Source organism: Muscardinus avellanarius (genome assembly GCF_963383645.1).
Source record: "Muscardinus avellanarius genome assembly, chromosome: 19".
Classification (NCBI taxonomy): Eukaryota; Metazoa; Chordata; class Mammalia; order Rodentia; family Gliridae; genus Muscardinus; species Muscardinus avellanarius.
Genome location: NC_137805.1, coordinates 46429851 through 46454381, shown reverse-complemented (window position 1 = coordinate 46454381; position 24531 = coordinate 46429851). Strand labels below are relative to the sequence as shown.

The following is a 24531-nucleotide window of genomic DNA, read 5'->3' as shown; positions in this document are numbered from 1 at the left end:
TGCTAATCCCACTTGGAACTCTACAGGGTCCTTTCCCTGAAGCTTCTGGCTTCCTTGAAGCCTCAATAAGGACCAAGCACTGGCCCTGCTCCCCTCACGTGGGCAATAGGCCACGAGGATCTTACTCCCCGGATCCCATATTGCGTACTGGCAGTCACTGAGCCTCTTTAGTAAGCTGGGAGGAGGTTCAAAGTCCCTTGTAAAGGGTTTACTTCCTGAAGGGGATTCGATAGCAAGCTAGTCCTTGACGGGGGGGGGGGGGGGGGGGGTCCTGTCATGGTCATTCTAGGAAGGTACAAACCTTTTAGGGTGTGCAGTACTAGAACCACCATCAGCTGGAACCACCATTGGCTCCAGAGATAGCCCTGCGTGGGCACCAAACTGTAACAGTGCAGGAACTGTTTTGAGGGCCGTGTTAGACACCTGAAACTGTTCCAGTGAGGTGTACCCACAGGTTCTTGTTCTGAGCTATATGTAGAAAACTATAGCCCGGTCAGGCGTGGTGGCACAAGCTTGAAATCCCCATGCTTGGGAGGTGGAGACAGGAGATCATCCAGATTTGAAGCCAGCCTTGCTGACTTAAGAGACCCTGTTTCCAAATAAAATATAAAATAGGTCTGGGAGTAGAGACCGGAGGTAGAAGGGTTCCAAAGGGTTCCATCCCCAGTACCACCAAAAAATAAAAGAGAAAGAAAAAAAGAAAACTATAGCCCGAACTCTTCCTGTAAACTTAAACAATTTTATTATTACAAAGACAGATAGGACAGAGTTAATAAGGCCCTATACCAGAGATAGTATGGGGGGTAACTTGAAAAGAAGTCACCCAGAGGGCGTGGTTGTGCACACTTGTAATCCCTGCACTTGGGAGGCTGAGACAGGAGGATCACACAGGTTTGAAGCCAGCCTCAGCTTCTTTGTGAGGCTCTCAGCAACTTAGTGAGACCCTGTTTCCAAATAAAGTATAAAATAGGTCTGGGAGTATAGCCTGGAGGTAGAAAGCCCCTGTGTTCTACCCCCAGTACCACCAAAATGAATAAATAAATAAAAAGGAAGTCACCCAAAAACATTTTTAAAGGTATGAGAGTGAGCTGGGCGTAGTAATGCAAGCTACTGGGAGGTTGAGACAGGATTGCAGGTTCACAGCTAGCCTTAGCTACTTAGGCCCCCTGCAACTTAGTGAGACCCTGTTTCAAAATAGACTAAAATATAGGGCAGGGGGTGTGGCTCGGAGGTCGAATGCCCCTGAGTTGCATCCTCAGAACTGCAAAAATAAATAGAGCAAGAAAGAATAAAGCCAGGCATGGTGGTGCATGAAACAAACACATGAGTTATCCAAACAAAACACACAACATAAATTACTGAGTACAAACAAAGACAGACAGTGGTCAACCAAAACACAGGTACCTGTTTCCGACTGTGCAGGATTTTCTCCTCACCTTCCATGGCTGCCTCCAATTCCCAATGTGTCCTCCAGGAGAGGTCTTAGGCCCTGCTGAGATCAGTATCACCCGATCTCCCTGTCGCCAAGTCCCTTACGCAAAGGGAAACTATCCTGGCCCAAGGTCCCTTATGCAAAGGGAAGCTCTCCTGGCCCGATTACCCTGTCATCAGGTCCCTTACACAAAGGGAGCTATCCTGACTAAAGCCAGCACTTTCCTACACTCCCGGGAGGTTTCTGTTCCCCTTCTATTGGTGAGGTGGGTCTCTGCACCCCGAATTATCCTGGACAAGCCCCCAGAGGTTATACTCAGAGTCTGGGATCCCAGGGTAACAGACCACCACCACACACAATAATGCAAAGGCAGGAAGGGGGTTTATTGGGGAACTAGCTCGAGCTGGGGTCCAAGTCCCTCCAATGCAATGGAGTCTTGACAAGGACCCTGAGTCTTTGTTCCAAGGCAGTTTTATACATTTCAGTTACTCGGGCTGTGATTTACAAAGGAGTTATCTTTAAACCAAAAGGAATTTTTACTGCTGTTATCACAAGCAGTGGACAGGATACTTGGTGCCTCCCATTTGGTTCATGCTTTCTGGGGTTGGTTGGGAGTTTTTCATCCTAACCCAGGTGCCAAACTGTCACTTAACTGTTAGTTGTATTCCTGGGAAACTGAAACTTAGGCCTAGCATGTTTGCTGTATGGATGACACCTGTTATGGCCCCGCTTCAGTCATACAGTCTGAGTTCATAATTGTGTCTTTGAAAGTATTCTTTCCTTAGGAGTTCAGCACTGTTAATCAGTGTTCAGTTTTGTAAGTTGAACAACATTATTCGTCTTTTCAGAACTCAACAGTGACAATTGAAGAATTCCATTGCAAGCTCCAAGAGGCCACAAACTTTCCTCTTCGTCCTTTTGTGATTCCATTTCTCAAGGTAATTCTATGAGAACTACTGAATGTAATTTATCTTCTTCATTTCCCCAAGATCTACTGATTCCTATTATGTGACTAAAATCAGATTGGGTCGCTTCATTTTCATGTAGTGGTTCTACATGAAAATGGTCAAGGTATAAAACCAAACTTTCAGTAAGTCTCTTGCTTTATGAAATGAATACCATAAAAGCCTTGAGTTCTGGTCTGATTAGAGACTCTATTGATAACACTGGGAAGGAGCAGGTGGAGGAAGGAGGTGAGCAGAGTTGGTGGAAGCTGAGGAAAGTACTGGCTGCTAAATCTTTTAGGCATGCCTAGAGATATGGGGCTCCCAACAAAGAGCAGCCTTTGCAATTTTGTTTTTCCCTAAGGTCACCAGGATGTGAGAAAGGCAATGTTTATGTCTCCCCCAAGCTCCAGTTAGTCTAGTCTGTCTGTCTGTCTGTCTGTCTGTCTGTCTTTATTTATTTATTTATTTATTTATTTATTTATTTATTTATTTATTTATTTATTTTGGTAGTACTGGGGTTTCTGGAAACCCTTCTACCTCTGGGCTACACTCCCAAACCTATATTTTTAATTTGGAAGCAGGGTCTCTTAAACCAGCGCGGCTGGCTTCGAACCTGCGCAATCCTCCTGTCTCTGCCTCCCAAGTGTGGGGATCACAAGCGTGCGCCACCAAGCCCAGATTATTTATTTTTGTGGTGCTGGGCATTCTATCTCCCACCTACACCCCCAGGCCAATTTTTTATTCTTTATTTTATGTTTTTTTAATTTGCTTATTTATTGGTGGTACTGGGAGTAGTAGAACCCAGGGCCTTTTCTACCTCTGGGCTACACTCTCAGACCTATTTTACATTTTATTTGGAAACAGGGTCTCACTAAGTCGCTGAGAGCCTCACTAAGTAGCTGAGGCTGGCTTCAAACCTATGCGATTCTCCTGTCTCAGCCTCCCAAACCCTGGCTTACAAGCATGCCACCATATACCGGGCTTTATTCTTTGTTTTGAAACAGTATCTCACTAAGTTGCTGAGGACCTCACTAAGTACCTGAGGGTGGCCTCAAACCTAGATCCTCCTATCTCAGCCTCCCAAGTACTGGGATTACAAGTGTGCTTTACCACACCCAGCTAGTCTAATCTTTATTAATGTCCTCTGAAATCACTGTTCCCTGAACTTTTAAGGGACATTGTTCTAATTTATTATGCTTAGTCTTTTTTTTTTTTTTTTTTTTTTTTTTGTCAGTACTAGGGATGCAGCCCAGGGGTGTTCTACCTCCAAGCTACACCCCATCCCTATTTTTATTCTTTATTTTGATACAAGGCCTCACTAAGTAGCTGAGACTTCCATGAACCACATCCTCCTGTCTCATTCTCCTAAGTACTGTGATTACAGGCATGTGCCACACGCCTGGCTTATGACTGTCTTTTCACTTTGAAATAATTTCATGCTCACAGATAAACTGCAAAATAGTACAATAAAATTCCTGTTAGAAACTGGGCATGGTGGCGTACACTTGTAATCCCAGAATTTGGGAGTCTGAGACAGGAGGATCACAGGTTCGAAGCCAGCCTCAGCAACTTAGGCCTTCCACAACCTAGTAAAACCCTGTTTTGCCAGGCGTGGTGGCACACACTTGTAATCCCCTCACTTGGGAGGCTGAGACAGGAGGATCGCACAGGTTCGAAACCAGCCGCCACGCTGGCTTAAAAGACCCTGTTTCCAAATTTTAAAAAGTATAAAATAGGTCTGAGAGTGTAGCCCAGAGGTAGAAGGGTTTCCAGGAACCCCAGTACCACCAAAAATAAAAAATAAAAAAGGAATAAAACCCTTTTTCAAAGCTGGGCATGTTGGTGCACACTTGTAATCCCTGCGCTTGGGAGGCTGAGACAGGAGTATTTCACAGGTTCGAAGCCAGCCTCAGCTACTTAGTGAGGCTCTTAGCAACTTAGCAAGACTCTGTTTCCAAATAAAATATAAAAAATAGGTCTGGGAGTATAGCCCGGAGGTAGAAAGCCTCTGGGTTCAACCCCCAGTACCACACACACAAATAAAACCTGTTTCAAATTAAGCCAGGCGTGGTGGCACATGCCTATAATCCCAGCATTTGGGAGGCTGAAACAGGAGGATCAAGTAGGTTCAAAGCCAGCCTCAGCTACTTAGTGAAACCATGTTTCAAAAAACAAAAAATAAAGAATGAGCTGGGTGTGGTAGGTGTGGTGGTGCACCCTTGTAATCCCCATGCTTGGGAGGCTGAGACTGGAGGATCACGCAGGTTTGAAGCCAGTCTCAGCTACTTAGTGAAGCTCTCGGCAACTTAGTGAAACCCTGTTTCCAAATAAAATATAAAAAGTATACTCTGGAGGTAGAAAAGCCCCTGGGTTCCACCCCCATTACCACAAAAAAAGAAAGGGGGGGGGGAGGAAGGAAGAAAGAAAGAGAAATAGGGCTGAGGATGTAGCTTGGGGGTAGAATGCTCCTGGGTTCCATCCCCAGTACTGTAAAAAATAAAGAATAAAAAGCTGGGCATGGTGCGCACATTTGTAATCCCAGCCTTTGGGAGGCTGAGACAGGAGGATCGTGGTTTGCGGTTTGCGGACAGCCTCAGCTACTTAGTAAGGCCCTTTTCAACTCAGTGAGACACTGTTTCAAAATAAAGAATAAAAAGTAGAGCTGAGGGTGTAGCTCAGAGGTAGAATGCCCTGGGGTTCCATCCCCTGTACTGCAAAAATATAGGGTCAGGGGTATAGCTTAGAAGATGAATGCCCCTGGGTTCAATCCCCAGTATAAAAAAAAAAAATTCTGTTATAGCCTTCACCCAGATTCTCCATAAGATAACATAACACCATATTTGAATTATCTTTATTTTTTTCAGAAGAAATGTTTGAGAATAAGTTGTGGACATGATACATCTAAATGTAATTTCAAATCAAGAAATTAATATTTTGACATTATTTTCTGATCTGTAGACCTTACTTATGGGTTTTTATTGTTTGTTTTTTTTTTTATTGTTTTTTTTTTTTTTTGGTGGGGGGGTGGCGGTACTGGGGATGGAACCCAGAGCATTCTACTTCTGAGCTACACCCTCAGCCCTATATTTTGTTCTTTATTTTTTTTTAAAAGGTCTCATTGAGTTACAAAGTGCCTCACTAAGTAGCTGAGGCTGTCCTCGAACCATAACCCCCCTTTCAAGCCTCCCTAAGCGTGTACCACCACACCCAGCTTTTTGTTTGTTTTGAAATATGGTTTAAGTTGCTGAGGGCCTCCCTCACTAAATTATTGAATCTGGTCTTGAACCTGAAATCTTCCTGTCCCGGCCTCCCACATGCCACCAAGTTCTCATCCTTTTTTTTTTTTTTTTTTGGTTCTGGGGATTGAACCCAGGGGCATTTTACCTCCAAGCTACACTCCCAGCCTGATTTTTTTTATTCTTTATTTTGAAACAGGATCTCACTAAATTTCAAAAGGCTTCACTAAGCAGCTGAGGCTAACTGCGAACCCAGATCCTCCTGTCTCAGCCAGCCACCCATTTACTGGGATTGCAAGCATGCACTACCATGCCTGGCACCAGCCCTTTTTTTTTTTTTTTTTTTTTTTTTTTTTGGTGGTACTGGGGTTCCTGGAAGCCCTTCTACCTCCAGGCTACACTCCCAGACCTATTTTATACTTTTTTATTTGGAAACAGGGTCTCTTAAGCCACCGCAGCTGGCTTCAAACCTGCACAATCCTCCTGTCTCCACCTCCCAAATTCTGGGATTACAAGCATGTGCCACTATGCCCGGCTTCTTTTTTTTTTTTTTTTTATTTTATTTATTTATTTTTGTGGTACTGAGGATAGAACCCAGGGGCATTCTACCTCCGTGTTGCATCCCCAGCCCTATTTTTTATTTTTTATTTATTTATTTATTTATTTATTTATTTATTTATTTATTTGGTGGTACTGGGGTTCCTGGAAGACCTTCTACCTTAGGGCTACACTCCCAGACCTATTTTTTATATATTTTTATTTGGAAACAGGGTCTCTTAAGCCAGCGTGGCTGGCTTTGAATCTGTATGATCCTCCTGTCTCCACCTCCCAATTGCGGGGATTACAAGCGTGCGCCACCACGCCCGGCATTTATCCTTTATTTTTAATTTTTATTTTTGTAATATAAATTAACCCATTTATTATAGGCTAAAGATGTCTCAAATGTGGTAGAGCTTCTACTGGTGTTTCAATTCCTTCAGCCTTCTGATGGCAGACTTGACTGTGACGGCAAAAGTTGTGTTGTAGGTCCAGGCACCACCAGCCATAGTTTTCATGCAAGAACCACAGTGCCAGATCCCTACCGCCCGTCTCTTCATCTTGGTTTTGCCGCAGAAGGAGCAGGTGTACTTGGCGTGCTGGCTGATTTCAATTTTCTTCACCATCTTCCGGAGGGAGGCACCATAGCAGGTCCCGTATTTACCGACAATGCCGACCTTCTTGGTGCGTTTAGCCATGTTGACGCCACCTAGGCCCGGACCCAGAGAGCTATTCTTTATTTTGAAACAGGATCTTACTGAGTTGCAAAGGGCCTCACTAAGTAGTAGCTGAAGCTGTCCTTGAACCACAATCCACCTGTCTCAACCTCCCAAATGATGCGATTATAAGAGTATGCCACCCGGAGGATTGTAGTTCGCGGACAGCCTCAGCGACTTAGTGAGGCCCTCTACAACTCATTGAGACCCGGTTTCAAAAGAAAGAATAAAAAATAGGGCAGGGGGTGTGGCTCAGAGGTCGAATGCTCCTGGGTTCTATCCCCAGACCCACAAAAAAAAAAAAAAAAAGTGTGCCACCATGGCCAGCTTATTTTTTTATTCTTTATTTTTGAAACAGGGTCTCACTAAGATGAACACATGTAAATATTTTCTTTAGTTCATGATTAATGAAGGAATCAGTAAGATGTTATGATGTATAAAAAGGAGAATCCAAATAATAGACACAGAGCCGGGCGTGGTGGCGCATGCTTGTAATCTTAGCATCCGGGAGGCTGAGACTGGAGGATCAGGGTTCGCGGACAGCCTCAGCGACTTAGTGAGGCCCTCTACAACTCATTGAGACCCGGTTTCAAAAGAAAGAATAAAAAATAGGGCAGGGGGTGTGGCTCAGAGGTCGAATGCTCCTGGGTTCTATCCCCAGACCCACAAAAAAAAAAAAAAAGTGTGCCACCATGGCCAGCTTATTTTTTTATTCTTTATTTTTGAAACAGGGTCTCACTAAGATGAACACATGTAAATATTTTCTTTAGTTCATGATTAATGAAGGAATCAGTAAGATGTTATGATGTATAAAAAGGAGAATCCAAATAATAGACACAGAGCCGGGCGTGGTGGTGCACACTTGTAATCTTAGCATCTGGGAGGCTGAGACTGGAGGATCAGGGTTCGTGGACAGCCTCACCTACTTAGTGAGGCCCTTTGCAACTCAGTGAGACCCTGTTTCAAAATGAAAAATTACAAAATAGAGCTGGGAGCGTAGCTCAGACGTAGAATGCCCCTAGGTTCTATCCCTGGTGCCTCAAAAAAAAAAAAAAAATATATATATATATATATAATATATATATATATGCACATTTAAAGGTCAGAATTATTGATATGACTGTGTAAATACCAGTAAAACTAGCCTTATCTTCAGAGGACAAGGGCAGTCAGTTAAACCTCTCCCAGACATGATTTGTGTATATCCACAGATAGCAGTTATTTTACACTGGTATCAGGTATCTCTAAGTTACAGAGTTATAAAATGCCTCAAAGGCAATGAAAGACTAGAGTAGGATACCTATTAGGAGATGTTATGGTGTGGGAATGTTATGGTTTTGGGGAAACTGTTCCCGGAGACCCCTTTTAGGGGCCCGGACACAGTTTCCCTCAAGCCACAACAAAACCCAAAAAACAGAAAAACTGGGGGTTCTTGTCCTGAGCTAAGGATAAGTATACATAGCTCAGACACTTGCTGAAGATTTAAAGAAGTTTATTAAAAAGATAGAAATACAAAAGATAGTTACAGCCCCATGCCAGAATGTCATGGGGGGGGGGGGGTCTGAGCCAATTCACCACCCAAAGATACATGTGGACCGGACTTTTTATACCCATGACCTCCATCTTGTTTATGTAATTCTGAGTAGTAAACATCCCTGTAAGGTTCCTCCCCCAGCAGGGTGTGGCGAGGTGTCTCCTTTCATGAAGGTCCACCCCTCCTACCATAATAGCTAGTTTATCTGATCATGTAGACCTGTCTTTAGACAGAGAAAGGCCTAGCTCCCCTCTCCTATTGACTTGCTAATTACTTTTAGCTAAGTCAGTCTAAGTTTCAATAGCTGTTTGCTTCCTGACCAAAGCCAAGCCTTTCTCTCTCCAAGTCTGCCATTTTGACACAATTATTTCTGAAATATATCTATTAATAATCAGAGTTTTCTCAAATCTTCCTAGGCCATTCCCAATGCTGGTACAAATACCATTTTGTTTTATACAAGGTTGAGTGAGCTCTGACCCAAATCCAGACAACCGCATGTCCTAGCCACCCACGTGCTGGGATTACAAGCGTGCGCCACCATGCTTGGCTTTAGAAAACTGCATGTTTTAAGCCAAGCATGGTGGTGCAGGCTTGTAATCCCAGCATTCAGGAGGCTGAGACTGGAAGATCACGGTTCGTGGACAGCCTCAGCTACTTAGTGAGGTCCTCCGCAACTCAGTGAGACCCGGTTTCAATACAAAGAATAAAAAAATAGGACAAGGGGTGTAGCTCAGTGGTCAAATGCCCCTGGGTTCCATCCTCAGACCTGAAGGAAAAATAAAAAAAAAAGAAAAGAAAAAATAGGTTTAGGAGTATAGTCCGGAGGCAGAAAGCCCCTGGGTTCCATCCCCCAGTACCACCAAAAAAAAAAAAAAAGAATAAAATAGGGCTAGGGTTGTGGCTTGGAGGCAGAATACCACTGGGGTTCCATCCCCAGACCCGCAAAAAAAAAAAGAAAAGAAAACTTAATGTTTTTTGTACAATTAAGAATGGTTGTTTGGTTTTTTTGTTTGTTTTATGGTGCTGGGGATGGAACCCAGAGGCTTTCTACCTTCGGGCTACACTCCCAGACGTATTTTGTATTTTATTTGGAAACAAGTTTCACTAAGTTGCTGAGAGCCTCACTAAGTAGCTGAGGCTGGTTTCAAACCTGCGCAATCCTCCTGTCTCAGCCTCCCAAAAACTGGTATTACAACCGTGTGCCACCATACCCAGCTTGGTTGTTGTTTTATTTTGTTTTGTTTTGCAGTACTAGGGGTGGAACCCAGGGGCATTCTACCTTCCAGCTATACCCGCAGCCCTGTTTTTTATCCATCCATCCATCCTTTTTTTTCTTTCTTTCTTTCTTTCTTTCTTTCTTTCTTTCTTTCTTCTTTTTTTTTCTTTCTTTCTCTTTTTTCTTTCTTTGTGGTACTGGGAGGTAGAACCCAGGGGCTTTCTACCTCTGGGCTATATACCCTCAGCCCTATTTTATTATTTATTTGGAAACAGGGTCTCACTAAATTGCTGAGAGCCTCACTAAGTAGCTGAGGCTGGGTTTTAACCTGTGCAATCCTCCTGGCTTAGCCTCCCAAGTGCTGGGATTACAAGCATGAGCCACCACGCCCTGCAAACTAAGAATGGTTTTTACAGATGAATATTTGCAGGTCATTTGGTGATAGTGTTACCACACCAAATTGTTACTTTCAGGGGACAAGAGGCTAGGCTGTATGGTTCGTTTCTCCTTTGCCAGAAACACTCAAATTAGCAGTAAAATAGGTTTTATTGGAAGACAGCTTTGAAGGAAGATAGAGGCAAGTTTTATGTTTCGAATCATCTTCTGAGACTCAAGGGGATGGACAGCTTTTTAGAACCAAAAAGACAGCTGGGCCTGGTGCATGCTTGTAGTTCAAAGAGGATCACAGGTTCAAGGCTACCTTCAGTAATTTAGCAAGACTCTCGGCAAGTTAAGGAGACCCTGTTTCAAATTAAAAAGGACTGAGCTGGGCATGGTGGCACATACTTGTAATCCCAGCATTTTGGAGGCTGAGACAGGAGAATCCAGGTTCAGGGACAGCCTCAGCTACTTAGTGAGGCCCTTTGCACTCAGACCCTGTTTCAAAATAAAGAATAAAAAATAGGGCTGGGGATGTAGCTCGGAGGTAGAATGGCCCTGGGTTCCATCCCCAGTACTGCAAAAAAATTAAAAAAGGACTAAGGGTATAGCTCAGAAATTGAGTTTCCTGGGTTCCACCCCCAAAACCAAAAGTAAATATCAGGCAACCATGTGGAAAAAGGCTAGAAACAGCCACATACAGATGTAAATAGCCAGAAAGCCTGTCACTCTCAACTTTTCTTGGCTTGGGGTGGGAAGCACAGCCCATCAGCCTTTACTCTTAGTATGAAAAAGTACAAAACAAGTTCAGAAGTTAAAACACTTTGAAGCTTTAATTCTGAACATGAAGAAAATATTAAAATATCCTTAATATTTTTAGAGGAAATCTGTGTCAACAGAGCATATTATTTGCTTGTTTTTGTGGTACTGGGGATTGAACCCAGGGACAGTCTACCTTCAAGCCACATCCTCAGCCCTTTAATAAGGAACATTAATTCAAACTCCAGTGAAGCTAAATGTTATCCCTTTCTCCTCAAAAAAAGATTTCCATTCTTTTCATTAGTAGTAGATTGATATTATTTAAAAAAAAAAAAAAAAAAAAAAACTAAGGCCGGGCGTGGTGGCGCACGCTTGTAATCCCCGCGCTTGGGAGGCTGAGACAGGAGGATCACATAGGTTCAAAGCCAGCCGCGCTGGCGTAAGAGACCTGTTTCAAAAATATAAAATAGGTCTGGGAGTGTAGCCCAGAGGTAGAAGGGCTTCCAGGAACCCCAGTACCACTACCACCAAAAATAAATAAATAAATAAATAAATAAATAAATAAATAAATAAATAAATAAAATTAAAATAAAAAACTATGCCCTGATGTTATTGTGTATTGAATTTTATTCAATAGAATATTTGTGGAAATTTTTTCCTTTTTATAAGTACCTATATATTTCTGCTTTTTAACTAAGAAAGCTTAATGCCATCTGACCAAATAAATATATCCCTTTTACTCTTTTACCATACTTTCATTTCCTAAGAAAATATCATAGAATAAAAAAGATGTCATCTAGCCAGGCATGGTGGCGCATGCTTGTAATCCCTGCGCTTGGGAGGCTGAGACAGGAGGATCCTACAGGTTCAAAGCCAGCCTTAGCTACTTAGGCTCTCATCAACTTAGTGAGACCCTGTTTCCAAATAAAATATAAAATAGGTCTGGGAGTATAGCCCGGAGGTAGAAAGCCTCTGGGCTCCACCCCAGGTACCACCAAAAAATAAATAAATAAAAATGTCATCTTACTAAAAACTTTTGTGTGTGTGTGTGTGTGGTCCTGGTGGTGGAACCCAGGGGCATTCTACCTTTGAGCTATACCCTCAGCGCTATTTTTTATTCTTTATTTATAAAACAGGGTCTCACTGAGTTGCAAAGGGCCTCACTAATTAGCTCAGGCTACAGGAACCACGATCCTCCCACCTCAGCCTCCCAAATGCTGGGATTATAAGCTTGTGCCACCAAGCCCTGACTCTAAAATATTGATAACAGGTTTTACAAAAGTTCTGAACTGGAAAAAAGCAGAATGCAAGAAAATATGCAGTCTGAAAATGCACAAGCCTGGACTGCAGTTCTGTTTTAATGGCATCGAATGGAACTTTGGATCTCAGAGAGTTTATGGAGCCTTTTTTGTCTCTGAAACAGTTGTGTTACTTTTTTTCGTGTGTGTGTGTGTGTGTGTGTGTGTGTGTTAGAGATGGTAAACAGTTATTTTCATAAGAGGAAAGGTTTGTGAAATTAGCAAGCCAGGCGTGGTGGCGCAAGCTTGTAATCTCAGCATTTAGGAGGCTGAGACTGGAGGATCGCACAGGTTCAAAGCCAGCCTCAGCTACTTAGTGAGGCTCTCAGCAGTATATTTGGGAGTATAGCCTGGAGGTAGAAAAGCCCTTGGGTTCCACCCCCAGTGCCACCAAAAAAAAAAAACAAAAAAAACTGAGTATGGTGATGTCTGCTTGTAATCCCAGTATTTTGGAAGCTGAGACAAGAGGATGGCAGGTGTGAGGACAGCCTCAGCAACATAGAGAGAGTCTCAGCAACCCCTGTTTTACAAAAAGAAAAAAAAGAGCCAGTCCTGGTGGCACAAATTTGTAATCCCAGTGCTTGGGAGGCTGAGATAGGAGGATTGCAGGTTTGAGGCCAGACTCAACTACTTAGGCCCTCTGCAACTTAGTGAGATCCTGCTTCAAAATAAATAAATAGCCAGGCGTGGTGGCGGCCCATACTTGTAACCCCCATGCTTGGGAGGAGGAGAAAGGAGGATCACGCAGGTTCAAAGCCAGCCTCACTGGTTTAAGAGACCCTGTTTCCAAATAAAATATAAAATAGGTCTGGGAGTGTAGCCAGGAGGTAGAAGGGTTCCATCCCCAGTATAAATAAATAAATAAATAAATAAATAAATAAATAAATAAATAAATAAATAAGGCTGGGCATGGTGGTGCATGCTTGTAATCCCAACATTTGGGAGGCTGAGATAGGAGGATCATGGTTCACAGGCAGCTTCAGTTACTAGTGAGACCCTTTGCAACTCAGTGAGACCCTGTTTCAAAATAAAGAATAAAAAATAGGGCTGGGGGGTGTAGCTGGGAGGTAGAATTCCCCTGGGTTTCATCCCTGGTACTGCAAATAGATAGATAGATAGATAGATAGATAGATAGATAGATAGATAGATAGATAGATATAGGGCTAGGGATATAGTATGGAGGTAGAATGCCCCTGGGTTCAATCCTCAATACAGCAAAATTATAAATAATAAGAAAAAGAAGCAACAGCTGTTTTTGCAGTACTGGGTATGTAACCCAGGATATTCTACCTTTGAGCTATACCCTTAGCCCTTTTTTTATTCTTTATTTTATTTTATTTTTTGTGGTACTGGGGGGTGGAACCCAAGGACTTTCTACCTCCGGGCTCTACTTTCAGCCTTATTTTATACTTTATTTGGAAACAGGGTCAAACTAAGTTGCTGAGAGCCTCACCAAGTAGCTGAGGCTGGCTTTGACCTAGTACAATCCTCCTGTCTTGGCCTCCCAAGCACTGGGATTACAAGCATGGGCCACCATGCCTGGCTGCTTATTCTTTATTTTGAAACAAGATCTCACTGAGTTTTGAAGACCCTCATTAAGTAGCTGAGGCTGTCAGCAAATTGTGATCCTCCAGTCTCAGCCTCCTAAATTCAATAATTACCAGCATGTGTCACCATACAATTTAACTTACAAACGGATACATTTTGCAAATACAAAGATCTGACTTTTCAGTTTCATTTTTACAGTTACAATAAGATTGAGGTTACAGAACAGACTTAAAAGGTTTTGGGTTTTATATTTGTTTTGGAAGTTTGTTTTTCTTTTTTTGTTGTTGTTGTTTGGTACTGGGAATTCAACCCTGAGGCTTTCTAGCTCCAAGGTACACTCCCTGCCCTTTTTAAAAATTTCTTTGTTTTGAAATTGTCTCACTAGGTTGCTGAAGGTCTTACTAGGTTGCTGAGGCTGTTCTTGAACCTATGATTCTCCTGTCTCAGCCTCCCAAGTACTGGCATTACAGGCGTCCCCATCACTATGGGGACGCCTCACTAGTGTTTCATATTGTTAAATTTCCTATTCTTATCTCTGTTATTTTGGGAAAAGGCATGAGGTGAGTTGTTACGGCAGCTTTTTGGCTAGCATTTGGAGTTTTGTCAATTTATTTCAGCTTTAAAACAGTCACTAATTATGGTGCCTGCTAAATTAACCCTCAGTGAAGGGATGACTGTGTATACTAAAACTTTTTCCCCTTGTTCATCTGTTCCTTGAGATAGACTTCTATTACAGGCTTAGCTTCCTGAATTATGCTTAAATATGGGAGAAAAAATGTAAATCTTTCTTTTTTAAATTTTATTTATTTATTTATTTATTTTATTTTAGCCGTACTGGAGATGGAAAACGGGGGCATTATACCTCAGAGCTACATCCACAGCCCTTCTTTTTTTTTTTTTTTTTTTTTGTGGTACTGGGGTTCCTGGAAGCCCTTCTACCTCCAGGCTACATTCCCAGACCCATTTTATATTTTTATTTGGAAACAGGGTCTCTTAATCCAGGGAGGCTGGCTTCGAACCAGCGTGATCCTCCTGTTTCCGCCTCCCAAGCACAGGGATTACAAGAGTGCACCACCATGCCCAGCATCTTTTTTTATTTTTTTAAACATGGTCTCACTGAGTGGTGAAGGGCCTCATTAAGTAGCTGAGGCTGTCCACGTGATCCTTCGCTCTCCGCCTCCCTCCCAAATGCTGGGATTACAAGTGTGCACCACCATGCCCAGCTTTTTTCTTTTTATTTAAATAAAATGTTGGAAAATTATATTCTATATATGATGGAATTAGAAATCTGAAGTTAAAAAGATATATAGGAATCCGGGCATGGTGGCGCACACTTGTAATCCAGCATTTGGGAGGCTGAGACAGGAGAATAATCATGGTTTTTGTACAGCCTCACCTACTTAGTGAGGCCCTTTGCAACTCAGTGAGATCCTGTTTCAAAATAAAGAATAAAAAATAGGGCTGGATGTGTAGCTCGGAGGTATAATGCCCTGGGTTCCAACCCCCGTATTGCAAAACAAAACAAAAGATATATAGGAGGCCAGGTATAGTGATGCACACTTGTAATACTAGTACTTGGGAGGCTGAGACTGGAAGATCACAGATTCAAGGTCAGCCCCAGCAATTTAGTGAGGCTCTGAGAACCATAGTGAGATCCTGTTCCAAATAAGAAATAAAATCTGTCTGGGTGAGGCAGAGAAGGAGTATCTCAGTTCATGGCCAGCCTCAGCTACTTAGGCCCTTTACAACTCAATGAGACTCTGTTTCAAAAAGTAAAGAATAAAAAATAGGGCTGGGGGTGTATCTTGGAGGTATATTGACCCTGGTTTCCATTCCCAGTACCACACACACAAAAAAAAAAATTAGTCTGGGGGTATAGATTGGAGGTAAAATACTTTGGGTTAGGTTAAATTCTCAGTACTACACACACAAAAAAAAGATATATAGGGATTTTTTTAAGATTTCTCTTCATTAAAGATTTTCTAAATATTAGAAAAGGAGAAATATTAGCTCACAATTAAGTTTTATGGATTACCTCACCCTTAATACTTTTCAAAAATCTTATGTTTCAGAATAATATCAGTTTCCATAATTTCTTTCTTTTTTTTCTTTTTTTTTCAGTACTGGGGATGGAACCCAGGAGCATTCTACCTCCAAGCTACACACTCAGCCCTATTTTTTTATTCTTTACTTTGAAACAAGGTCTCTTTGAGTTGCAAGGTACCTAAGTAGCTGAGGCTGGCCCTGAACCACGATCTTCCTGTTTCGGCCTCCTCAATGCTGGGATTACAAGCGTAAGCCACCATGCCCGTCTCAGTTTCCATAAGTTCAAGGTAGTTCTCTGGAGAATATGAAGAGACTGTTGAGCAGTGCCATCAGAGGTGGGTGGGGATTCAGAAGAGAGAAACCCCCAACATCTGTAATGATAGAATGAATTTCTCCCACTCTTGTGTAGGTAGTAGTAACTCTAACTGACCAAAGTCTTCAAAAGTATATGCTTTTAAGCTGGATGTGATGGTGCATATCTGTAATTCCCTTACTTAGGAAGCTGAGTCAGGAGGATCACAGGTTCAAGACCAGCCTCATTCAGCTGGGCATGGTGGTGCACACTTGTAGTCCCAGCACTTGAAAGCTGAGACAGAAGGATTGCAGCTCACAGACAGCTTCAGCTACTTAGTGGGGACCCTTTGCAACTTCTGAGACCCTGTTTCAAAATAAAGAATAAAAAATGGGGCTGGGGGTGTAGCTCGGAGGTAGAATGCCCCTGTGTTCCATCCTCATTACCAAAAAAAAAAAAAAAAGACCAGCCTCAGTAAATTATCAAGATTCTCAACAACTTAGAATACCCTGTTTCGTTTTGTTTTTTTTTTTTGTTTTGTTTTGTTTTTTTTTTTTTTTTTTTTGGTGGTACTGGGGGTGGAACCTAGGGGCTTTCTACCTCCAGGCTACTCTCCCAGACCTATTTTATATTTTATTTGGAAACAGGGTCTTTCTAAGTTGCTGAGAGCCTCACTAAGTAGCTGAGGCTGGCTTCGAACCTGTGTGATCCTCCTGTCTCAGCCTCCCAAGCGCAGGGATTACAAGCGTGCACCACCACACCCAGCTATATCAGAAGACCCTGTTTCGAAATAAAAACTAAAGCTGGGCATGGTGGCACATACCTGTAATTCCAGTACTTGGAAGGCTGAGACAGGAGGATTGTAGGTTTGAAACAAGCCTTAGGCCAAGCTTGGTGATGCACATTTGTAATCCCAGTACTTGGGAGGTTTGCAGCCAGCCTTAGTCTCTTAGATGCTCCTCAACTTAGTGAAATCTTATTTCAAAATAAAGAATAAGGAGCCACACATGGTGGCACATGCTTGTAATCCCAGCATTTGGAAGGCTGAGACCAGAGGATCGCAGTTCATGGACAGCCTCAGCTACTTAGTGAGGCCTTCTTCAACTCAGTGAGACCCTGTTTCAAAATAAGGAATAAAAAATTGGGCAGGGCGTGTAGCTCACAGGTCAAATGCCTCTGGTTTCCATCCCCAGACCTGCCAAAAAAATAATAAGAAATAGGGCCGGGCGTGGTGGCGCACGCTTGTAATCCCAGCATTCGGGAGGCTGAAACCTGGAGGATTGCGGTTCACAGACAGCCTCAGCTACTCAGTGAGGCCCTCTGCAACTCAGTGAGACCCAGTTTCAAAATAAAGACTAAAAACTAGGGCAGGGGGTGTAGCTCAGAGGTCGAATGCCTCTGGGTTCCATCCCCAGACCCGCAAAAAAAAAAAAAAAAAAAAAAGAAATAGGACTGGGCGTATAGCTCAAAGGTATAATGCCCCTGGGTTCAATCCCTAGTAACTAACATACATACATACATACATACATACATACATACATACATATATACATACATACATACAATTATTTTGTTCAACAAAGTTTGAACTGGGTGTGGTGTTTCATACTTGTAATCCCAGTACTTGGGAGGCTGAGACAGGAGTATCACAGGTTTGGTGGCCAGCCTCAGCTACTTACTGAGGCCCTTTGCAACTTAGTGAGGCCCTGTTTCAAAATAAAGAATAAAAAGTCAGGCTGGTGATGTAACTCTGGCAGAATGGCCTTGGGCTCAATCCCCAGTATAGCAAAAAATATAATAATTATTGAGTTTTGACTCTGTACTAGACCCAAAGGTAAGTGAGACTGAGTCTTGTTCCTTAACGGGATTTACATCTTCTGGAGAAGGAGGGGCACAAAAAATAAATAGATATCACCTTTCTAAAGGTAGAAGCTGATGAAAGTCAGCAAGTAGGATCTCAGAACCTTTCTTTGTGTTACCTGCTTTGTGAAACCCTTTGAAGCGCTAATCCCTGTTGTGTAGGGCTCAGCACTGGGAAAACTGCCTCTTCTTTTCAAGGCCAACCTGCCCCTGCTACAGCGAGAACTACTGCACTGTGCTCGGGCTGCCAAGCAGACCCCATCCCAGTACCTGGCCCAGCACGAACACCTTCTGCTCAGCACCAGCATTGCATCTCCTGCTGACTCTTCGGAGCTGCTCATGGAGGTGCATGGCAACGGGAAACGACCTAGTCCAGAGAGGTAAGAAGAGCAAAGATCTTTTGTCCTTTCTTTTCTGAAACCACTTGACATTCTTTCTGCTTGTGAAAGAAAGAATTTAATTGCTAGAGTATAGATAGGTAATGTCTCAGCCTTGCTAAGGTGAGCTTTTCTTTGTCCCAACAACTCTTCAAGATGACTCTGTTCATCCCTGATGAAAAGCTCTGATCTAAGATTATCAGTCAGATATACTGCTGCAGAAGCACAGAAATCAAGGAAACACTAGCATTCATTATTGTAAAGGATATTACATGAGATGCCATTGAACACTGCATGAAGAGGTGGATAGGACAAGGTGTGGTGGAGGAACCCTCCCGGAACTTCCATGTGTTCAGCTATACAAATGCTTTCTGATCCTGCCCTTCTGGGTTTTTATGGAGGTTTCTTAGATAGACATAATTGATCAAATCATTGACTGATGGTGATCAACTTAACTTTCAGAATCTCCCCTCTCCCTGGGGGTTGGGGGTTGTCTGAAAGTCCCAAGCCTCCAATTCTGCTTGGTCCTTCTAATTATCAGCACCCTCTTGATACTATAGGGCTGCCAGCCCTTAGCTCATTAGTATACACAAGGACACTTAGCACTTTTAAGGGTGTTTCCAAGGATTTTAAAAGTTCACCAGGAAAGCCAGGCATGGTGGCGCATGCTTGTAATCCCAGCATTCGGGAGGCTGAGACTGGAGGATCGCAGTTACCGGACAGCCTCAGCTACTTAGTGAGGCCCTCTGCAATTCAGTGAGACCTGGTTTTAAAATAAAGAATAAAAAATAGGGCAGGGCTGTAACTCGGAGGTCGAAAGCCTCTGAGTTCTATCCCCAGACCAGCAATCAATCAATCAATCAATCAATAAATAAATAAATAAATAAAAATAAAATTATAAAAAAATAAAAGTTCACCAGGAAACAGGATGAAGATCAATTATGTATTTCACAATATCACAAGTGGCTACTACAGTATTCCATGGATTACCAAGAAGCAGTGTTTTAACAGCAATAGAAAATGTATTACAGTTGGAGCTGAATGATTGAAAACCCCACCAAGTCACAAGAGGAATCATTATAAGAGACTCTTTTCTTCTCCCATATAAAGAATTTGTTTCTTTCCAATAACTCACCTCCACAATAACAGATGTGATCCTAAGACATTTCTAAATATAGTTTAAGCCTATAATCTTTTATATTCCCATCTCAGGAAAATATTGTCATCTGCTTAGTCTCTCCTTGTGTTTTTGGTTGGTTGGTTGGTTGGTTTGTGGTACTGGGTAAATACAGCCCTTTCTTTATTTTTTATTTTTTATTTTGAAACAGGGTCTCACTAAGTTGTGGAGGTCCTCACTAAATTGCTGAGGTTGGCTGTGAACCTGTGAACCTTCTTTTCAGCCTCCCAAGTACTGGGATTACAAGTATGTGCCACCACGTCCAGTTTGCTTTTGTTTATTTTTTTATTTTGTTTTGTGTGTGTGGTACTGTGAGTTGAACGCAGGCTCTCTCCACTGAGCTACACCCCAATTCTATTCTATTATAGGATTTCACTAAATTCTTTAGGCTGGCCTCAAACTTGTGATCTTCCTGACTTCAGCTTCCCTAGTTGCTAGAATTATAGTCATGCCACATCTGGTTTTCCTTTGCTTCTGAGAATTAGATGTTTCAGGCTGATTAAGGACAGATTTTACCTCTCCTTTCATACTGGAGTAAATCAGCAACTATACAGTATGTGTCTGGTCCCTGAAGACAATTTAATTCATGCCTTATGTCAGGACTTTGCTAAACTGGACATGGTAGGATAAGCTTGTTGCTTCAGAGGGGAGGCAAGTGGATCACTTGAGCCCAGGAGTTCAAGGCTTACCTGAACCACATAATGAGACTTTGTCTCAAAGAGGGTTGGGTGGGAGAGAAGTAAGTCTTTTCTAAAAAGGTCTAGGAATGTAACTCAATGATAGAGCGATTGCCTAGCATACTCAGGGCCTGGGTTTGATCCCCAGCTCTACATTAAAATTAAGGAAAGAAGAGCTGGGTGTGGTGGCACATGCTTGTAATCCCAGCATTTGGGAGGCTGAGACAGGAGGATCCGGGTTTGTGAACAGCCTCAGCTACTTAGTGAGGCCCTTTGCAACTCGGTGAGACCCTCTTTCAAAATAAAGAATAAAAAATAGGGCTAGGGGTGTATCTCGGAGGTAAAATTCCCTGGGTTCCATCCCCAGTACCGCAAAAACAAAAAAGGGGGGAAAGATAACAGCAAATGCTTAGTATGTGCAAGGTCCAGGGTTCAATCCCCAATATGAACAAATGAACAAAAAGACAAAGAGAAAGACTCAAAAAAGACAAACCAACCTTTTCTTATAGTCTTCCTGCTTGAAAAAGTGTATAGCACAGTACATAACAGAGTAGTACTCAGGAAATATTTACACCTGTTGACAGGCTCAGATATATACTTGTGATTCTTCTACAGGAGAGAAGAGAGTAATTTTGAAAGAGATACAATTCCTCCTGAGCCTCCTGCCAAGAGAGTGTGTACTATCAGCCCTGCTCCTCGGCACAGTCCTGCCCTCACTGTGCCCCTTATGAATCCTGGGGGCCAGTTTCATCCTACTCCTCCACCTCTTCAGCACTATACCTTAGAAGATATTGCAACATCTCACCTCTATCGGGAACCCAGCAAGATGCTAGAACATCGAGAAGTTCGTGAGAGGCACCATAATCTTAGTAAGTGTTCTAAACATGATGATGCTTCTTTTTTTCTTCCCCAGTGATACTGGGGATTGAACCCAGGGTCATTCTATCTCTGAGCTACACCTCCCAGCCCAATTTTTTTTTAAATTTATTTATTTATTTATTTTTGAAAAGGGCTCACTAAGTTGCTGAGGCACATCTCAAACCTCTGATTCTCCTGTCTCAGCCTCACAAGTACTGGGATTACAGGTATGCACCACCATATATTGCTTTTTTTTTTTTTTTTTTTGTGGTACTGGGGGTGGAACCCAGAGGCTTTCTACCTCCGGGCTGTACTCCCAGACCCATTTTATATATTTTTATTTGGAAACAGGGTCTCACAATGTAGCTGAGAGCCTCACTAAGTAGCTGAGACTGGCTTCGAACCTGTGTGATCCTCCTGTCTCAGCCTCCCAAGCATGAGGAATACAAGCATGCGTCACCACGCCCAGCCTACCATATATTGCTTTAAATCAAGACAGAATCTATGGATTTCTTTCCTATTCAGTGATAAAGTCAAATATTGTCAGCTCTTACATGGTGGTACATGCTTGTAATCCCAGTGACTTGGGAGGCTGAGCTAGGAAAATCACAAGTTTGAGGCCAGTCTGTGCAATTTAGCAAGACCCTGTCTCAAAATAATTTTTTTGTGTGAGTCTTGGTAGGTTGAATTGAGTCTCACTACTTGATGAGGCTGTCCTCAAACCTGCAGCCTCCTATCTCAGCCTCCTCCAAATCTAAAAAGTATTGGGATTGTAGGTGTGGGACACCATGCCTGGCTTCAAAATAAAAATGGCCAGGGATATAGCTCAGTGGTTGGGACTCTCCCCTGGGTTCAATTCCTAATATCACCAAAAGCTAAATAAAATAAAATAATATTGCCATTGATTTTCCCACTGATGAGATAAATTAATACCATACTTAAAAGAGAATTTTAAGCTGAGTGTGATGGTAGATGCCTATAATCCCAGTACTTGGGAGGCTGAGGTAGGTGGATTGCAGGTTCAAGGACAGCCTCAGCAAGTAGTGAAATTCTCATCAACCTAGCAAGACCCTGTTTAAAAATAAAAACAAAATAGGACAGGGGGTATACCTTAGAGGTAGAATACCTCTGGGCTTAATCCCAGTGCCCCCCAAACAGAGAGAATATTATAATGTTGATCTCATTTCATATTGCTATCACCACTATATGCCAGAAGTAGGATTTTGTCAAGGATAAAGTCTAAAAAAGTACAGCAGTTTTATAAAAGTAGCAAAATGCACTTGGGAGATTGAGACAGAAGGATCACACAAGTTTAAAGCCAGCCTCAGCTACTTAGTGAGGCTCTCAGCAACTTAGTGAGACCCTGTTTCCAAATAAAATATAAAATAAGTCTAGGGGCCAGGCGTGGTGGTACACGCTTGTAATCCCCGCGCTTGGGAGCAGACACAGGAGGATCGTGCAGGTTTGAAGCCAGCCTCGCTGGCTTAAGAGACCCTGTTTCCAAATATAAAAATATAAAATAGGTCTGGGAGTGTAGCCTGGAGGTAGAAGGGTTTCCAGGAACGCCAGTACCACCAAAATAATAATAATAATAATAATAATAATAATAATAATAATAATAATAGTCTGAGGGTATAGCCCAGAGGTAAAAAGCCTCTGGATTCCACCCCCAGTACCACCAAAAAAAAAAAAGTAGCAAAATGAATTAAATGATGAATGGAAATTAAAACTCAACAAATTCTAGGAAATAAACTTAATAATAAAAAAAATAAAAGCTGGGCATGGTGGTGCACACTTGTAATCCCAGCATTTGGGAGGCTGAGACCTGAGGCTCACTTGTTTGCCACTAGCCTTAGCTACTTAGGCCTCCACAACTCAGTGAAACCCTGTTTCAAAATAAAGAATACAAAATAGGGCAGAGGGTATAGCTCGGAGATAGAATGCCCCTGAGTTCCATTCCCAGACCCACAAAAAATAAATAAATAAATGAGTATGACTTTCTCTTAAATGGTTCAGAACAAAATAGAGAATGAAAAAGCAAAGCAAATGAAGTAAAATATTAGCATTTGGGAAATCTATATAAAGGTATTTAAGAATAAGTCTGAATTTATGTGTGTCTGTGTGTGTGTATGTTACTGGGTATTGAACCCAGGGGCATTCTACCTCTGAGTTACACTCCCAGCCCTATTTTTTATTCTTTGAGACAGGATCTCTCTAAGTTGCAGAGGGCCTCACTAAGTAGCTGAGGCTGAACTCAGATCTGTGATCCTCCTGTCTCAGCCCCCCAAGTACTAGGATTACAGGTGTGTGCCACCACACCTGGTTCTGAACTTACTTTAGAATAAAAAGCCTATAAAATTAAATAAGAAAGATGTGAAGTATGTAGTATTGGAGGTGAAGGTACATGGACATTTAGGTCAGGAGTTGAGGTATATTTAAATTTAAATCTTGGCTCTACATCTAACCAGCTGTGTGATCTCATGGAAGTTCCCAAGGCTTTCTGAGTCTCAGAGTAATAATTTCTGAAATGGACATGCCACTATCACCTCTGAAGCATGGGCCTTCAATAACCACTAACTTTAGGAATAAAGAAACAAAAACACCTTAACAAAACTAATATGAAATAAATTCATATTAGTAGAGACTTTTAGAATATACTCAGACAAGTTTATTGCATAGGGTTCTTTGGAATTTAACTGCTGAACATGCCAGGCTGTTAGCCTCCAAAGGTTCCCTACATTTCCATTTGTGAGGTACTCTGCAGAGTCTTTCAGAGACTGGACCTCAAGAGGACCTCTGGCTTCTTGCTCAACAGTGAAGGCCATGACAGCAGTTGTGCTCCCAGCCACCAGCATTTCCTGTGACTTAGCCACCACTGTACTATCTCATTTTATTCCTCAGAGTCCCAAGCAGTAGTTACTTTCTTCTTACAGGTGAAATCCTCGTGCTTTAGCCACCCTACTAGCTGGGATTACAGGGGTGCATCACCATACCCTGCTCTGCCTGTTTTTCTTTTGGGAAATTTGTCTTTTATAACTGATTTGTTAGTTTTTTAATTAATAGCATAAATACTAGTATTTATGTCATTTTGTAGGTACCACATCCCATTGTGAATCACTCCCTTATTAGTAAATTTAAAGTTATTAGGAGTGTGTGTGTATTTACTTGGTAGAATTCATTTCTACTGTATTCTTCCCACTGTTTTCAAATTTAATCTTTAATTCCTATTAGGTCTGAATGGAGGCTATCAAGATGAGTTGGTAGACCACCGTTTAACAGAAAGGGAATGGGCTGATGAATGGAAACATCTTGACCATGTAAGAATCTTAACATGTTTAATTCCCCTACTTATTACCTTCAAGTCTTAATACTACCAATGGGTCATATATACTTAAAATAAACATAACAAGAGCCATGACATCCCTTGTTTTTAATAAAGGTGGTTTACCCACTGCTTTCTCAGCTAGAGAGCTACAGAGTCATTCCCAGGGGGTCTTGGTGGTGGATGATCTCTTCAGATCGTAAAGTCTTGTAAGTAATTAAAGCAAAGGCTGTGAGTGCAGCCCCAGCTTTCCCACCTCCTGCCTTCATCAGCTAGGGAAGTTTTTTTGCCTCTTTTAGCTTTGAAAGGAGAAAAAAAACA

The 24531-nt window shown here is 42.2% G+C and overlaps 2 protein-coding genes across 3 annotated transcripts in view; one reads left to right on the top strand and one right to left on the bottom strand.

Moving 5' to 3' along the window:
- The window catches only part of CBFA2T2 (CBFA2/RUNX1 partner transcriptional co-repressor 2), a gene marked incomplete at both ends in the record, with an annotated part of 146891 nt that overhangs the window by 102027 nt on the left and 20333 nt on the right, over positions 1-24531 (top strand). For both annotated transcript variants that reach the window (XM_080716286.1, XM_080716285.1), the window contains 4 exons: positions 2281-2370; positions 17998-18179; positions 20646-20899; positions 24120-24205. In XM_080716286.1, coding sequence (XP_080572412.1) covers positions 2281-2370; positions 17998-18179; positions 20646-20899; positions 24120-24205 — 612 coding nt within the window. The remainder of the gene's footprint in view (positions 1-2280; positions 2371-17997; positions 18180-20645; positions 20900-24119; positions 24206-24531) is intronic.
- Positions 6572-6850, bottom strand: LOC308277162 (large ribosomal subunit protein eL43-like; the record flags this gene model as incomplete). The annotated part of the gene is made up of 1 exon (XM_080716284.1): positions 6572-6850. The coding sequence occupies one exon, from the start codon at positions 6848-6850 to the stop codon at positions 6572-6574; it is 279 nt and encodes a 92-aa protein (XP_080572410.1).